The 17,936-nt window shown below is 38.3% G+C and overlaps 2 protein-coding genes across 5 annotated transcripts; one reads left to right on the forward strand and one right to left on the reverse strand.

The window, feature by feature from the left end:
* Window positions 1-223: 223 nt before the first annotated feature.
* Window positions 224-16,387, reverse strand: LOC122079954. 4 transcript variants are annotated; one of them, XM_042646761.1, is made up of 3 exons: window positions 16,109-16,387; window positions 10,641-10,768; window positions 224-369 (listed from the first exon to the last, which is right to left on the reverse strand). In XM_042646761.1, exons 1-3 carry the CDS (start codon window positions 16,294-16,296, stop codon window positions 239-241), a joined length of 447 nt encoding a protein of 148 aa, XP_042502695.1. In that variant the 5' UTR covers window positions 16,297-16,387; the 3' UTR covers window positions 224-238. The 4 variants fall into 4 exon arrangements, with proteins under 4 accessions (XP_042502695.1, XP_042502693.1, XP_042502697.1 ...); XM_042646759.1 differs by having other exon boundaries at window positions 224-378; XM_042646763.1 differs by lacking the exon at window positions 224-369 and adding an exon at window positions 1,466-1,609.
* LOC122079953 (probable auxin efflux carrier component 8) lies at window positions 885-3,342 on the forward strand. The gene is made up of 6 exons (XM_042646758.1): window positions 885-1,581; window positions 2,184-2,358; window positions 2,438-2,523; window positions 2,628-2,785; window positions 2,879-2,955; window positions 3,043-3,342. The coding sequence occupies exons 1-6, from the start codon at window positions 1,074-1,076 to the stop codon at window positions 3,107-3,109; spliced, it is 1,071 nt and encodes a 356-aa protein (XP_042502692.1). The 5' UTR covers window positions 885-1,073; the 3' UTR covers window positions 3,110-3,342.
* Window positions 16,388-17,936: the final 1,549 nt, after the last annotated feature.

The following is a 17,936-nucleotide window of genomic DNA, read 5'->3' on the forward strand; positions in this document are numbered from 1 at the left end:
TTTCCTTTCTTTCTTTCTCTTTTTCCTTTTTTAGAATTTTAATTTCCTCAAAAGGGAAGAATTAGATAGGTATCGAAATAAAATGACACCAAAAGCCAAAATTGAAAAGAGTTACTTAACCTAAGGTGGAAAAATATAACCTTACCTTTCATTAAATTAATATGGAAAGGGTTCTATGAGCATGTGGAAAAGAGGAACTTACCAATGAGAGGTGACAGAAAGGTGGGGTAAAATCATTTCACATGAAGATTAAAAATAGAGAGAGGTGGTAGGTACTAGCATACCCTCGGTGGTCGGCTGAGAGAGCGTTTTCCCAAAATAATAATTGAATCTTCACCTGATTTTGTGCAGCAACTAGCTCTGCTTGGCCTGATGTTACTGTCAAAATGAATATAAAAAGCAAGCCATGCAGAAGATGAACACATAAATGCTGAGGCATATTTTTCAACCAAGCATGAAGAGAACATTGCTTCACATACGAGGACTGTGTGGTGCAAACCTGATATAGCATCAACTCCATTCTTCACCTGTTAATCTGAATAGACTACTAATTTTAACACATCCATAAGAGTAAATATTTTAATTTTGATTTTTTTGGGGTGTGAGGGTTGAGGATTCTTTTCTACCAATACTGGAAACCAGTTGCATTCTTAACAAAAAAAAAAGAAAAAAGAAACCAGTTGCATTTTTCCCTTGGAAACCAGTTTTTCTGCATGGCCATGTACGAACACAGTTGTGCCTTTCAACCACCGGATGGGGGTGGGGTCAGAAATATAATTATGCACCACCTCTCTCTCCTCCCATCGGGTGCCGTGCATAAAACCTTCTGCCTTTCTCTTGAGATACCTCAAACAAACATCACAACAACCAAGGTCATTCTAGGTACTAGAGAACTGTTCTGAAGGCATTTACTTTGTCAAGAAATATTCTCTGCCAGTCATGCCTTTCCCTTCAACAAGCCAACAATCCCATCTAGGGAACATATAGAAGTTTAAACGACCCACCAACAATCCATAAAGGAAAAATCTCAGAAAATCCCAGCCTGTCTTAGCTCCATCTTAACTGCAGGTGATATGATTTCCCTGGCTGATGTTTACCATGTCATGGAAGCAACAATCCCCTTGTATGTTGCCATGATCTTAGCCTATATGTCTGCAAAATGGTGGAAGCTCTTCACCTTGGAACAGTGCTCAGGCATTAACAAGTTTGTGGCAAAATTCTCCATCCCACTTTTGTCATTCCATGTGATCTCAACCACCAATCCTTACAAGATGAACATGAAACTCATGCTCTCAGACACCCTCCAAAAACTATTTGCTTTTCTTCTTTTAGCAGTCTTTACCAAAATTAGCTCTAGAGGAAACTTGGATTGGATTATAACTGGTCTCTCTGTGTCAACACTTCCAAACACTTTGATCCTGGGAATTCCACTGCTGCGAGCTATGTATGGTGATGAAGCAAAAGCACTTCTTGCACAGATAGTTGTCTTACAAAGCTTAATTTGGAATAATTTACTGTTGTTTCTACATGAGTTCAGGGTGGCTGAAGCAGTCTCTACAACTCCCTCACTAGAAGCCACTGGTACATTTCACTGAAGCATATCTCTGTTCTGAATATCAAATATTCAATTAGATAGCTACATTTTTAAATCATTAAACCCCATCCTTCCATCCCCACCTTCAGATAATTTCCTAGCTGGAGCTCTCTATTATTATTTGACAGTGTTTGACAGTAAGATGATAATCTCAACTCAGCCCATCCTCTGATTGGGATGAATTTCATAATAGGAAATCTCCTTGGTGGGACCCTGCATATGGTGGGTCCCAACCCACATTCACGTGAGTATAATACCACACGTATCAATATCCTTGTTGGATCTTAAGAAATACAAGTGTGTTCAAAAACTGTATTATATTTTACAGCTTAATCCAACAAGTCTATCCAACTACCATATATTTGCTCCAAGAAATTATCATCACATTACTATATTAGCATGTTCAACTTTTTGGGGAACTATTATCATATTCATGAACAGATGAGCTTATAACATTTGCTTGCATTTAGTTAATAACTTTCAACATATGAAAATTATGATAATATGCGAAGTAAACCAATTGGATTTCCAGTTTTTGTTAGGGTAATTAATTTTGAGCTAAATTATTGGTTCCTTTTTCTGCTTTAAGGGCAATCAGTGGCCCCACAGGGAGCACAACTGAAAGAGAGGGAGGAAACAAGAGCCACAACCACAAGAAAACTCAAAACAAAACAAATTCTCATGACAGTGGGGAGAAAGCTCATAAGCAATCCAAATACTCATGCAAGTTTGGTTGGTCTCATTTGGGCATTCATCCACTTCAGGTAAATTTCGAGGAAAACACTTAAAGAGCACCTAAACATGTAAATTGAAACCCACTAAGAATAGAGTCACTCGTTGCAGATGGGGACCAAAACTGCCGGCAATCGTTGCTAATTCAATATCAATATTGTCAGATGGAGGGCTTGGCATGGCCATGTTCAGCTTAGGTGTGAGTTGGGCATTATTAGCCACCTAGCTACCTAAATTATGGGACAAAATCTTGAAGTCACAGATCCTATCTTCTAACCCTTCAATTTGTGGCACTTGATAGGTCTTTTCATGGCATCACAGACTAGAATAATAGCTTGTGGAACTTGGATGGCGGCCTTAGCCATGGGAACTAAATTTTTGGTTGGACCAGCTCTAATGGCAATCTCCTCCTTTGCAATTGGACTGAGGAGTACAAAGTTCAAGGTGGCAGTATTGCAGGTGCATAAACAGTTGTCAAGGTCTAATTTTATCCATCCATGTATCTGTCTAGTTTCAGGAAGGTAAGCTAAATAAGTCCGATGCAAATTGCAGGCAGCTCTTCCTCAAGGGATCGTCCCATTTGTGTTTGCAAGAGAGTACAATGTGCATCCAAGCATCTTGAGCACTGGGTAATCAATGCCTCCATGCATAAGAACATCTATGTCTTAGCATCAGGCTACCACAGCTCATGATATTTGTGCTTGTTTTGGTTGCAGGGTAATCTTTGGCATGCTTATTGCAATTCCGATAGCACTGTCCTACTATTCGCTGCTAGCATTGTAGTTTTCCAAGCAATGGAAAAAGATTCCAAAACCAGGAAAGGCTTGACATATGGGAACCATATTTATTTTATACACACTTCTTTGTATTATACAAGGGGAAAAAAAGAAGAAAAGATGCATAAAGGCAAAGAAATATCATTGAAGATTTCCATCATAATTCATCTGCAAATTAAAATAAAAACCTTTTTCTGTACTTGGCACAAAGTAACGAGTAAAAGAACTATGATATACTCATTTTTTATTTTGAATTGCATCAACATCTAGGCAGTAGGATCACAAACCTAGGGTGCAAGTCTTTTTAAAATCCTGTTCCTGATTGGGAAATATATTCAAAACTTGGAAACAACTTCTCTTGCGAAGCAGGGGGAGGTTCAAAACTTGGAAACAACTTCTCTTGCGAAGCAGGGGGTAAGGCTGCGTACATTAGCCCCTCCAAGACCCTATAGTAGTGGGAGCCTTGTGCACTGGATTTCTCTTTCTTTATACTTATTGGTAACCATGGTCACAACCCTTGTGCGATCACAGTTTTTCATAAGATGAACAATATTATCCACATAAAGGTTCGTATTATTACTATGGCTATGAATCTATGATGTATGGTGTGCACTGTCGGGCAGTTAAGAAGCATCATGTAGATAAACTCAGTGTAGTGGAGATAAGGATGTTCAAATGGATGAGTGGTAAAACTAGGAAGGATAAAATAAGGAATGATCATATTAGAGTTGGTTTGGGTGTAGCTCCAATACATGATAAGCTATGAGAAGTCGTTTGAGGTGGCATGGCCATGTTCAAAAAAGGCCTTTGGATGCTCTAGAATGGAGGAGTGATTTGATTCAAATTGAAGGACCTAATGGAGCTAAGGACAAATCTAAAATGACCTTAGGAGAAGTGGTGAGGAAACACAAGCCTAGCTTAAGTGATGTAGATCAAAGCACAAAGAACGGGATGAAAACATTGTTCATGCGGTTACCATTCATGAGGTACTGTTCACGAATAGTACAATGGGGCCCAATATCGACAGTTGGCTTGAATGGATGCTGCTAATAGTTGTTAGGATATTATATATGAGTTTCTATTTTCTTATACAGTTTTGATATCTTGGACAGCAAGGTACAAGGAGTGGACAGTTGTCAGAAGATTTATTTTCTTTCAGTTCTGTTTCCTTTTTTGTAAAACAGTATATTGTCTTTCCTTTTTGGTTAGTTAGACTAAGACAAGCAAACTTAGTTACTTGTTTAGGAGTTTCTATTTTCTCAATTTCCTAATTGCTTAAGTTCCTATTTTCATACTTTCCTTTTTGAGGCTCCATACTTAGGCCTATATAATGTAATTGATCCTTGGAGGCCTGGAAAACGATTGGATGAAAGAAAAGCTTGGTTTTTTGGCCATGATTGTGGTGAGATACAGTGAGGAAAAAGACTAATGCAAATAAGTCACTAAAAGGGATTGGGTTATGTAGGTGTTGAACATTTGATCCCATGAGTTTTCTTTGTAATGGACCACTTTAATGGGCCCAAAATATGGAAAGAAAGTAAGAAAACGAGATTTGATTCATTAGTTTAGTTAGAATCATGTTTTGAGTCTATTTCCTTTGTTATTTCAGTTTTTAGTCAGTTTAGGTTTCCCTATTAATGAATTATTAGTTAGTAACCTACTCCATGTTGGAGTTCTAGTCTAGTCCTATTGGAGTCCAACTCCTATTATGTAAGGTCTAATCCTACTTGGAGTCTAACTCCTAGTTATGGTATGACTGCTAATCTGCCCTCTATATATAGAGGAGTTTATGTACTGTCAATTCTCAAATTTGAATAATGAATGATTACAGCCAATTGCTGAAACAGTCGGGATAGCTGCGGGTGAGATGCCCAGGCCGAGATAGCCAATCCAACCCACACTTGTCTTGTTTCTTATCTTTCCTTTTCTTTGTTTACTGCTGTTGTTATTATCTGTTGTTACTGTTTACTGCTATTGTCAAAATCAGACCTGTTCACATCCTCAAAGTTAGAACCGACCAGCACCAATGGAGGAATTAGGAGAGAGATCAATCTCCTCTTCCTTCCCCAATTGATCTCTGATCTACCTGGCCTTCGCAGAGGGTGTTCACAGCCACCCAAGGATCACTCGATCCTCTTCTTGTTGCTGCCCAAGCAGCCCTACTACAGTTCTTGAATAATTCTCTCAGATTCTCTCTCCTAGGTCTGAAAACCAAGAAAGCACATAACTCTCAAACCAGCTGTCAGAAGCTCTTTATATTTGGGGGTTTTTGTACCCTCCCTGGGCCCTACAATTGACCAAGTTTGCAGCTCAATTGGAGCCCCACAAACCAGCCACACCTCTCTCTCTCCAGCCCTATCGCAAGCCATTCTCTCTCCAATCGGGTTGGTTTTTGGGCTGGTTTTGCTGCTGCATTGCTATTGTACCTTTGGGGGTTTATTTGCTGGTCTTATTCCCTTGTTTCCTGGCCCTATTTCTGTTTTATGTTCTCTTGTTCTTCTAGTCTAATTCTGGGCATTCTAAAGTTAGCTTAAAGTCTTGAGTTGTCTCGTATGGGGTTATAAATTGTTGGGGTAGTTTACTTATAACCTACTTCTGCATTAAAGATCTATGAGAGGGTGAGAGGCATGGGAAAGAGAGAGAGGCTCAACCAATTTATCCCCCCTTTGATGCAGATTCGCACCCATGGAGTGATCCATACCCATCGGAGTATCCGGACAGAGATGAACCAGATCCATATTCTTTTTTGGTCTAGTAGGATTTTAGGAATTTACTTTATTTAGGAAGATTAGGTTTTATTTGATTTTATTCACTTTGTTTTAGCAAGTTGGGTTCACTTACAATTTCCAGAGTCTTAGAGATTCGGTTTGCAATTTGTTTCCTTGCTTAGGGTAGTTTCTTATTTCACTTAAGTTTTAATTTTATGTCTTTTATTTTTCCTTTAAATAGATACAAGAGAATTGAAGAATGAATTAAGAATAGGTTTGAGTGTGTGCCTACGTGGCCTGGCAGCCTTTGGTTGTGTGCTTCCTCCCCCTATTCTTGTGCAAATCACTCTCTCCCTACAACTCTGATTTTTTCCACAGAGGTTCTTCCCTACCCCTATCGGCCCTCCATCAACTTGGTATCAGAGCCGAAGGATCCCATTCCTTCCCCACCATCTCTCTTTTTCCCTTCCCATTCTCTGTTTTGGCTTCTACTGTCACTAAGAACAGCCAAAAAAAAAAATATTCTGTTGAAACCCAACCCCACCCATGCCTCTGCAAGCAAAACCCCCCACCGACCCATTCCACCCTTGTAAACCTTGATTGAAACCTTTCCCTTGTCCGAGGTATCCGCCAGTGGAAAAAAAAAAAAAAGGTTCTCTTGTTACCCAAACAGAGAAGCCGAACCGGTACCTCAACCCCTTCTTACAAATCCTAGTCCCAACCCCCACCATCGTCTTCTTTCCTAACCCCTTCGAGCGACTCCTCCCCTGCCCTTAGGTATTCACCAGCAGCAAAAAAAAAAAAAAGGAAAGAAGAAACAAAACGATGAGAAGAGAGAGAAAGAAATAGAAAACAAAAGAAGGAAGAAGAAGAGAAGAGAGAAAGACAGAAAATAGAGCACATACATGGCCTTCTCTTGTTCTTTGCCTTCCTGCATGGCTACAGCAGGTCGACTTCTCACATCCAAGTCTCCGTTAAAGTCGCCACTCACCTAGCAACACCCTGGTTGCAGATTTCGTCATGGCGACATCATCTTCCACTCCTGCCATGTGTTGAAGGCCTCCCAATAACTCCACCTTCTCTAGTTTCCTGGGTTCTACATAACAGAAAACCCTTGCTGGTCGAGTGATATCGTCTTTTTCTATAATTTTTTCCCTTATCCCATAAATACCCCTACCTTTTTCATTAATTCCTTCCATATTTGTTTCTAATTTTCAATTTTGACCCTCCCCCTAGTTACGTTATTTACTGGGTCTCAAGTACCACTTTTATATTTACAAGTGTGCCACTCACTAAAGAACTTCCATATATTTACCATTCTGCCCTTGTTCTAATCTTCCATTTAACTACTCTTTTGCCATTCACCCTTTGCTTTAAGTGTTCTCTTGCCATAGTGGCTCCATAGTGATTCTAAATAGCAAATATGGCCGATGGATCTCGACCTTTTATTGGATACCCGTCAACAAATGCAATTGATACAAGATAAGCTCGAGGAAATTCCACGACATTGCACAAACATTAAAACCCAAGCACACTCTACCTTCAACTACATGATCTCAGCCGTTGAGCAATAAGTAGACGAACCAAAAGATGAATCACCAATGATAGAAGATGAGATGGCACTATTGGAAGTTGAAGATCAACTTGTGGAAAAATTTAAATCGGTTGAACTCTCCAGTGAACCAATCAATTTTATTTTTCCGAGTCACTACTTCATCAATGAACTTCGCGTTGTGGATTTCATAGCATTCGATCATGGTTTTGATGGTGACTTTAAAAGTCAAGGATTGATGCTAATCGATTGGTGTTGATTCTCCCTTTCTACAAAACTCGTGGACGAGTTTTTCTCAACAACCAGGGGAATTGATGCAGATTCACACCCATGGAGTGATCCATACCCATCGGAGTGTCCGGACAGAGATGAGCCAGATCCATATTCTTTTTGGGTCTAGTAGGATTTTAGGAAGATTGTCTTTTATTTGATTTTATTCACTTTGTTTTAGCAAGATGAGTTCACTTACAATTTAGAGAGTTTTAAAAATTCGGTTTGCAATTTGTTTCCTTGCTTAGGGTAGTTTTTTATTTCAATTGAGTTTCTATTTTTGTCTTTTATTTTTTCCTTTAAAATGGTTGTAACCAATAGATACAAGAGAATTGAAAAATGAATTAAGAATTGGTTTGAGTGTGTGCCTGCGTGGCCTGGCAGCCTTTGGCTGTGTGCTTCCTCCCCCTCTTCTTGTGCAAATCACTCTGTCCCTACAACTCTGAGTTTTTCCTCAGAGGTTCTTCCCTACCCCGACCAGCCCTCCATCACACTTATTCCTCTTCTTCTTGTTAAGTTTGTCTCGAATTCTTGACCCATTTTGAAGATTGACCCGATCCGACATATTTTGGTGACGACCCGAATGGGAATTTTTTTGAGATCTGTGATGGAAGTAGAGGGGTTGGGCCGATAGGCCCAAGCCCGGAGCCCATCACTGATCTCGTATGGGGGTGCGGGGGCGTAGCCCTCACGGTATGGTTCGACCAGATCGATCGCGACCCGATGGGTCGACCCACGATTTTGGAGTATATATAATGTACTGTTGCTTGTTGAGAAAGTCATTGTATTCTAGGGTTTTCACGCAGCTAGGGTTTCAGGGCAAGTTTTTCCTCGCCGCTGCTAGGGTGTAATCTCTCTTCTGCATAGTGAATCATCTTCTTCTTCGCCGAGGACGTAGCACACCACCCTGGTGTGTGAACCTCGTTAAATCTCTGTGTCGTACGGATCTATTGTCTCTTTATTATTCGTGTTTCTTGGTGTTTGATCTAACACTTCTCTATTTTCTATTTATTTTTCTGATTTGTTCCTTGTAACTGAAATTTATTGAAAGTGTTTAAGATCCTACCTGGGGTTACGTCATTTGTGACCCAACCTTACATTATTTGGTATCAGAGCGACAGAGCCTATTACCTCCTGGGGATGATATTACTACAAGGAAGATGAAGCCAAAAGTCCTTACTTTGCTGGACAAAGGGATCCATACCTATTTCTTGATTAGTTAGATTCTATGGAGGAATATTTTGACTAGTACAACTTGACAGAGGTGTGAAAGCTTCGAATTGCTTACTTCTGATTGATTGGTCGTGCTAGAGAATGGTGGAGATTCCATGAAGAGAGGCTCAGTGTTACAAGATGTCAGCCTAGGACTTGGGAAGAGATGAAGCACCAGTTGGTGAACAAATACCTATCTAAACATATCCAAAGAAATCTCTCCCTTCAGAAGGAATTTACAGTTGAAGAGATCCTGAAACAATTATTAGACCACATGAACTAATGACCGTTCTTGCACAACAATTTGGAGCTACATTTGATCCTCTCTACCCTCCACCACCAAGGGATGCCACCGTGGCAGCCATTGAAGTTTTGGAGATGAAGGAGCAACACGAAAAAGGTCCTACCGAAGAGGTCTATGTCAAAGGAAGAGACATCTGAGAAGACGATGGACCACTAAGAAGAACCCGACGAGATCAACATCGCACAGGAGTGTGAAGAGGTCAAGATCGAGAACGTGACGGAACAAATTTCCACGGATATGATGGTCAATGAAAAATTTGATTTTAAATTTAATCACGTCGAATTCATTATGCTGCTTGAATTGTTTGAAGAACAAAAGCCACGACTCCAAGACTTCATTCCAGTCATCAAGGGACCACTGGAATTCTTCTACAGGTTGAAGATGGGCATGCATAATACCAAGCTCAGTCCTACACTTACGAAACCTCGTGGACGAGTTTATTTTAAGTGGGGGAGGAATTGATGTAGATCAAAGCACAAAGAACAAGACAAAAAAACACTGTTCATGCGGTTACTGTTCACTCTGGTACTGTTCATGTGAACAGTACCATTAATGGATACGATGCTAATAGTTGTTAGAAGATCTATTTCCTTTTTTGTAAAACAGTATATTATTTTTTCTTTTTGGTTAGTTAGACTAGGACAAGCAAACTTAGTTACTTGTTCAGGAATTTCTATTTTCTTAAGTTTCTATTTTCATACTTTCCTTTTTGAGGCTCCAATCTTGCAAGTTGCTACATATAGGTGTCAAATAGGGTTCAAAGGTGAGTGACAACATTAATGGATATAAATTGATATTCTTAGTAGCAATAGTCAAAATTAAAGTAAGGATAATCATATTAGAGCTGATTTAGGTGTAGCTTCAATACATAATAAACTACGAGAAAGTTGTTTGAGGTGGCATGGCCATGTTCAACAGGGGCTTTTGGATGCTCCGGTACATAGGGGAATGATTTGGCTTAGAGTGATGGAACTAAAAGAGCCAGGGGCAGACCTAAAATGGCTCTAGGAGAAGTGGTGAGGAAAGACGTGCATATCTTAGGCCTTGTATCAAGTATGACCTCAAACAGAGCTGATTGGAGGGTAAGAATCCTGTAGCCAACATCATTTAGTAGGGATATGCTGAGTTGTTGTTGTTGTTGTTAGTAGGAAATAGTCAAATTTTTGCAATTCATGAGGGAACAAAGAGCTTTACAAATCAGTGTTGCATGCCATCCCGGTGCCCTCTGAAAACTAAACTGCCTACCTGAAAAAGACAATAAAAAGTGCATAGGAATGAAAAAAAAAAATTATGGACATAACATTTTATATTAACACAAGTCAGTCAATGGTATTTCAATCTTGCCAAAGATTTACAAGCAAGACGCAATATATCATAAAAAGAACGAATAACTTTTATCAACTTGTGACTAACAAAGATCCAATGATAATTACAGAAACCCTTTTTTAGACCAAAACTAAATTATAAATTCAAGGGCACCAACTGTGCAGACCTCTTATTGAACACGTGGTAGATGGTGGGTGAGTTTCCCTTTCCAGGCCTAGCCCAAACATGTTGCGTGACTCCAAATATTCATTCTTCCAGCCTTCCCTCAGCTCTGCAGAATCTGTGTACCACTGCCTGAAAAATCGTTCAACAAATCGTGGCATGAATGCATTGACAGCCAGGTGAGAGTGGGAAAACTAGTAAGTAAAACTTGCATGGAGATGTCTCAAAATTGAGAATCCTTCAGTCTTTTTTTTTTTTTTTTTTTCATTTTAAGGTATTCAGTGAGACTTCAAGTGAACACACAAAACATCAATCTATGAAATCAATGAATGACATGGTTAAGTCACTGAATATACAGGGTAGACCACTTTTTTTATTTTTCCTTTCATTTTACGGGATGGAAGGTTGGGGGTGGCTTCGTCAAGCCAAAGGGCATGACTAAGAACCCGTTTTGCTCCAGCCATCCACCTTCTGGTTGGGGCATTCCAACGGCTAAGGTGGTGCTTCATTCAGCTATATTCAGAAAAACCAAAGAACGAGAGTCGGCTTCCTTAAGGAAGCTCTTCCTCAGTAGTTCAGTGGTAGAGAATTCATAAAAATAGTATAAAAGCATGCAAATCACGCTTGCTCCATAACCACCCAATCCCTATCATTTATTTGAAAGCATACACCGCAACAGTTAAAGTGGAAAATGCATATTCATACCTTAAAATATATTTCGATACGATTAGGGAAAGGTGAGGAATGCTAACTTGATTATAGGGTAACAGATAGTCAGATATGTGATATCCAATACCTAGTCTGATATGTTCTAGTTCCTGTCTTTTCCTCTTTTTCTGTGAGGTCAGCTTGTTTTAGGTCCTAAAGGGAATAGTGTACACTTACTCTAATAGATGATTTTCAACAGGTAATAATCTCCACCGGTTAGTTTTTTGAAGAAACCTCCACACCCCTCCCCCTCTTTTTCTCTTTCGTTCTACGTATGTTTCAAAATTTACTAATATGGTTCTATCAGACATAGTGCTAATAGGATTACAAATATATACTCATATAAATTTTGCATGTGTGTGATTATATTGAGGAATAGCAACAGGGCAGGCTAGATGGATGACCCTCTCCTCAATTGGGTTCTAGGTTGGTGTCAAACATTGAAGTTTAAACAAAAAAAAGCTTTATCCCCTCCCCCACCCCTCGCCCCAACCCCCAGAAAAGAAAAGGTAGGATTGTTTGTGTGAATGAAAAGGGTGGCAAATTCGACATAGGAAAACAAACTAGAAAAGAAGTCATTATACGTTATCTCCTCCCATTTCCTTGTTGAGGGTAGAGAATTTACCGCTCTAAACTGTTTCCAACACTAACATCCATGACAACAAGAAACAGAATTTGCATTCTGGTTATAATACTTATCCTTAAAACCTCTACTATTTTTGTTCCATCATGCCCAGCACAGAGCAAATGGACCAGGGTTACAAGGATTCTCATTTTTTATATGAATGAAAAAAATTATGCAAAAAGGGTCTATGCAATTTACAAGCTGGACAAGTAAATCAACAAATACAACCTGCAACATAGCGAGGCTATCTACAATAATACAGAATTAACCTCACTTCATAGAAGGGGTGTGGCCCTATATACTTCTCTCTATCTGCCCTTACTTTAACTAACGCATCAGCTAAGGAATTTGCAGCCCTTACTCTCCAAGAAAACAAGATGTCCCCCCCAGAAGAATTCTGACTTTTTTAAGCTTAAGAAGATCAGCTACAATTGGTCTTCTTAATTTATCATTTTCTCATCTTCAATCTGTACTGGTTCTCATTATCCATGAAACAATGGCCTTGATTATTTATACTCCTTTCGATTTTATTTTCTCACATTCTCTTTAGGTTACTTTAACTTTCTCCTATACCACCCAAACCCAGTCTGTCTCTCGCCATTCCCAGGCCCACTTCAAGGCCTGGTCAGGTTCAGAGTGAGATTAGAATCAATTGGATCAAAGTCTAATATTATAGAAGATACATTCAGTGAAATTATTTTGGTAAAGAAACAAAGGTTTTCAGAAATTAAAAAGAGAGAGAGAGAGAGAGAGAGAAATCAAATAGCTTTGATAACTAATATTTTAATTTCATCACAACTGTTAGTTAGTTATTAGAGAGTTAGTTGCAGTCAAAGCATTCAGCCATTCTGGCAATGTCGGCCTCTCCTTAGGCAAGAAATTACCCATTGATATTGAAGAATAATTTTTTCTTTGTATTATTTATTTATTTTTTTAACTTTTTTATACTAAATGATTTTAGGGGAATCTGTTTCACCACATGCAGACACATAAACACATATACAAAAAATATTTTCAGAAGGAAAAAGAGGAAGAATGTACAATCAAGCAAACAAAAGGAAGGACAGCAAACGCAGATGCACAATCAAGCCTTATAATTCTTCTTCTTGAAAAGTAAAAGATATTATTAGTAAGGCGAGAAACAAAACCCAAAAGCAAGGAGACCTCTATGTGCCTTAAACAGAACAAGTGCATAAAGAAACCCAAAAGGCAATAAAATACATCCTCTCCAATTCAATTGGAGTGATGTTTCTGGATGGGTTATCAAATGCCCTATTTAGCAAGTGGTTTATCTGTGTAGCCGCCCCATAACCATTTTTTCAGTGCTGTTTACTGTTCAGGTCCAGTTATGTTATTCTAGTAACCCATTGCATATGGGTGCATATTCACACTACATAAAGTAAGAATTTGCATTGTTATGAAGAAACTAAGCATAATAGATTTACTAGCTGAAATGTTTTAACCTTAAAATCTATTTCCCCACTTTGTTTTCAACCATTAACCTTCCAACCCAATGACTTGAGATTAATCTTCTTCTGTCATGTCTTTGGACCCAGTGTATATAAACCAAGAACCTACCTGTAAACTGATCAAGCTCATCTTCAGGGTAGGCAACCTTCACGTGGTCCATCAACGATAAGTCCTAATCCAATGGCATGAGATATATGGCAAATCATGGCTGCCCCATGCCCCTATCCACCAGATATTATAACCACTACCATTGAAAAATCAGATCATTAAGTAGTAAGATACATGATGGGTATTAGGTATTTACCTCGTCAAAAGGCTATAACAAAGTAGAAACCTCAGATCCAAACCCACATAGCAACAGCTTTGTCAATGACAAGCACCACAAGTAAAAAAAAGACTAAAGTGGTGCTCAGGTTGGCCATATGGGTGACAGCCAGATGCTGCACAATCATTCAATGAAACAAAGAGTTTGATACTGTTACCTCCTCCCTTACTAGCTCCTAAGTGGGTCCAGAGTGAGAATTAATGAACTTAGAAGCTTTCATGTTAATCACTTTGGTATTGCAAGATTGTATTAAAATTTAGACATGGGATCCACGTTCGTATTAATCTTCTTTTCAGTGATTTGAGGAGTATTAATTAGTATTTAGCAAAAAATTAGCTTGCTAATGACTCTCTTTGGCCCCATCGTGTTGTTTTATAGTAATAAAGAGAAACATTTTTGAAGTCAAATATCCAGGAAGAGTCTCTCCATAACATGTGATAAAATGGTTTCTCTCAAAGCTCCTGGAGGTACTTTTTTAGTTTGATCCTGAGCCTGGTCAGATTCAAAATCCAACAAGTAATTAAAACACATAAACAAAGTATTTGTAAATTTTAAAGGGGGGGGGGGGGGAGAGAGAAACCTTTTATGAATCTGATAATAGATGATCTTGCATCACCACATTCTTACTTGTCAGTTTATGTTTCTGGTAGAGAATCTCTAAGTTTTCATGACAGTTCAAAGGACAGGATTTGAGAAAACATGACGAAGCATCATATCAATAGTATGCTTATAGTCTTATTCTTCTAAACATCCTTTTATTGTGTAGTGAGGTCAGAGGTAGTGTAGTCACTTAAATGAGGCTGCATCAGGCATTTCACTATTGACCGACAGAAAATCAAGCATATTATCTATTTGGTGTAAATCTTCAGCTGTGTGCAGAAGGAATCAAATGAACCACAAGAATATTAACTCAGTATTGTATAAACCATACACTGGAACTTCTATGAGAACCGCACTAACACACAGAATCTTCCCACTCGTAGAATCCACAGAAAAATAGTCCTATTTCCTTGAATCTCATTCCATGATTTCCTATCTTGCTCTGAAAATTTTTCCTCTAAAGAACCAATTTGATGGCCAAAGCTCCACAACTTTCCCACCCAATCTCCAACCTTTCTACCCTGTAATTTTGAGAAAATATCTCCTTCCACGTTGGCATCTAACTACATCTTGGGAGGAAAACCATATTGTAGTTGAATTTTTCATCATCAAGGTAAAGTAATCAATAAGAACTTCATTTGCCAGAAGCAAAGGAACCATGTTGGTATCTAACTACATCTTGGGAGGAAAATCATATTGTAGTAGAATATGTCATCATCAAGGTAAAGTAATCAATAAGAACTTCATTTGCCAGAAGCACAGGAAATATACCCCTGGATGATAAATTTTCCCATTGATCATAAAGGCTAGTAAATGCCTTCACTTCTTTGAAAGGCATTGGAAGAGATGAACTTCTTATAATTTATACCAAAGATCTTACTTAATAAGTTAAATTCCAATGTGAAGCAAAATCTTAGTATTTTACTGTTTTACATATTCCCAGTTTCCCACTCTCATACACTCTTGTATTCTTCATTCAATGATTGTTCAACCTCGTTCTCACTATACTAAGCAAACACAGTAACAAAGTTTTCAACTCCTTTTCCAATTCGCCCAGGTGACTCTTTTCCCCCTCCAAAGTAATTATTTAACTGGACGAGTAATTATTTTCTAAATACCCTAGGAGAAGAGAACTCAAACCCAGTTTAACCTCATCGAATACATGTAAGCTTGTCTCAAAAAGCAATCGACTCTGTTTTCATTTCCTACCAGGTCCATTGATAGTCTTTCTGGACCGGATAAAAGTAAGGCGCATTCTATGCTTAGCCCTTCATCTCTCTTCAACCATATAGCCTTTTCCTCATCTTAAGCGAGCGAGCAAGAGAGAGAGAGAGAGAGAGCAAGAAAACAAACAAGTAATAGATATTCGTGTTGCTAATCATGCAAGAATACAAGTCAACCATTGTAAGAAGAGGGGTGGGGATGGGGAAAAAAAAAAGAAGAAGAAACTAGACCTTTTTCAGATTCATAACTGAAACAAACTCAATTTCTTCTTCTACTAGCCCAATTTTTCCTATTCCTATAATTTCAATCACGAAAGATGAGTAACATTAAAAATTATCCGATTCTTTTCAGTTTGAGCAAACAAACAAACAAATGATGTGCGAAGATTGTTCCTGGAGAATTAAGAATAGGATTAACATAAAGAACTATAGTATCAACCATTAAAGTTCAATTCAAACTTGGAACCTGTTCTATTACAGAGTTTAAAGAAAACAATAATAAAACACAGATAGAGGCGTACTTGCAGACGAGAGAACATTGGAGAAGATCAACGCAGTCGAGCTGAGAAAAGATGCGAGCTATGAGATCAGTAGGAGCTGTGAAAGTGGGTGGTAGTGGTAGTGATCTTACTTCTTCTTCTACCTTTGGGACTATACTTTTGTTTTCATTTTCAATTACTGACCCCTCTCCTCTTCCTTCGGCCACCATTTCGACTCTCTCAAGAGTCGAGACGCGAGTCCCTCTCTCTCTCTCTCTCTCTCTCTCTCTCTCTGGCTAATTTGCATTCTCCTCGTTTTACCTTCCCAACATTACCACTTATTACTCTGTTTTCAATTGAAAATAACATATGTTACCGTAAAAACCTTCCTTTGAGAAGAAAATTATTGAAAGGTTTTCGAAATGGACAAGGGTGTTTTAGTAAATTAAGTATAAAATCATTTACAATTCTTTGCCTGCTGTTTATCTTCTCCATGGGCATGACTCATCCAATTGGGTTGGAGTGTTGTTGGGCACAAGAATAAAACCCGGTCCATCCGGATACGGATGTGATCCGGATCCGTCTCGGCCCATTGGAATCGATCAGAAATTGTCTCAATAAACCCTAACCCTAGTTTCCATACAGAGATCGGACGATCTGGATCATTTAGAGCTAGGTTCTGCCTCGACCCATCGAAATGGATCAAAATCTATCACAATAAACCCTAACCCTAGTTTTCATGTAGTGATCGGTGGATCCGGATCAATTAGAACAATTCTGATTTATAATTTAGTTAAGGTTGTGTTTGGTAATGTTTCTATTCTAGAAACGATGCTTCATGTCAAAATCAAAATTTTCCATTTCTATTATTAAAAAACTGATTTTACTTAAAAAATAGTGTTTGATAAACCTATTTCATAAATGGTTTCACCAAGACATGGGTGAGGGAGAGAGAGGAAATTGAATAGTTTTTTTTATTCACAGAAAATGTTTCTCAGTTCAATTTCATCGGGACAGGGAGACTAGTGATCAGCAATGTTGAGGAAGAGCACAGATCAAGCAAGAGTTCTTCACGAAATCTTCACCACTCCAGTTCTGTAAAGTTTCAATGAGATAGAAAAAGTTTTAGTTCTTTAGAGTTTCAAGGAGACAGAGAAGGTTTTGGCATTGGAGATATTATTGGGGACATGAATTTTTTCCAATATTTATAACTTGCTATACTTAAGTAAAAAGGTGTTTTTTAACCTTGCAAAACCCAATTTTTAATCATGGTGACTCATTACCCTATACAAATGCGATGCAAGGGATTCATAGTAGCTAATATATATATAAATTAAATAAATAAGGAGGAAGGAAAATTTGTAAACAGGTAGATCCCAAGATCCCTTATTTGTTGGGTTTTGTCCACAGGGATGTATGGATTTATGGGTAAGTATTTGATTGGATGAAATCAATAAGACGTATAACTAACCCACTGATCAATTGGTTCAATCACATGCCTCAAAATGATGAAACATCCAGAGAATCCAATAATGATGGACTCTGAAAATGAACATTACCAAATAAATTTGAATTGAAAGAATCACATGAGGCTTTACAATTGGCTTTCTGCGAATGTCAAAAAAGGTCAATAATGAAAGAAAAGATTAAGAAATATATATGCAAAAGATCCACGCATCATTCGTGTGCAAATTTCCTTGCACATACTTTCACAAAAAGTGAGAACCCCACACCCTCTCTTCTCAAAAAGAAAAACCCTCTTTAGTATTTACAATTCGTAATGGGGATTCCAATACATTTAAATTAGTACTTAGGTGTCATAAAAAACCTTCTTCTAAAAGATATATAGATGAAGAAAGTTTTACATCAG

The sequence above is a fragment of the Macadamia integrifolia genome, chromosome 5, assembly GCF_013358625.1.
Source record: "Macadamia integrifolia cultivar HAES 741 chromosome 5, SCU_Mint_v3, whole genome shotgun sequence".
Lineage (NCBI taxonomy): Eukaryota > Viridiplantae > Streptophyta > Magnoliopsida > Proteales > Proteaceae > Macadamia > Macadamia integrifolia.

Excerpts from the sequence above, each read along its gene's own strand:
- LOC122079953 (XM_042646758.1), top strand. The coding sequence starts at position 1,074 with ATGATTTCCCTGGCTGATGTTTACCATGTCATGGAAGCAACAATCCCC. Across the intron at positions 2,524-2,627 it reads CATGGCCATGTTCAGCTTAG|GTCTTTTCATGGCATCACAG; the intron begins GTGTGAGTTGGG and ends GGCACTTGATAG. Across the intron at positions 2,786-2,878 it reads TCAAGGTGGCAGTATTGCAG|GCAGCTCTTCCTCAAGGGAT; the intron begins GTGCATAAACAG and ends TGCAAATTGCAG.
- LOC122079954 (XM_042646759.1), bottom strand. The coding sequence starts at position 16,296 with ATGGTGGCCGAAGGAAGAGGAGAGGGGTCAGTAATTGAAAATGAAAAC. Across the intron at positions 10,769-16,108 it reads CAATGTTCTCTCGTCTGCAA|GCAGTGGTACACAGATTCTG; the intron begins GTACGCCTCTAT and ends ACGATTTTTCAG. Across the intron at positions 379-10,640 it reads TACCACGTGTTCAATAAGAG|TAACATCAGGCCAAGCAGAG; the intron begins GTCTGCACAGTT and ends TCATTTTGACAG.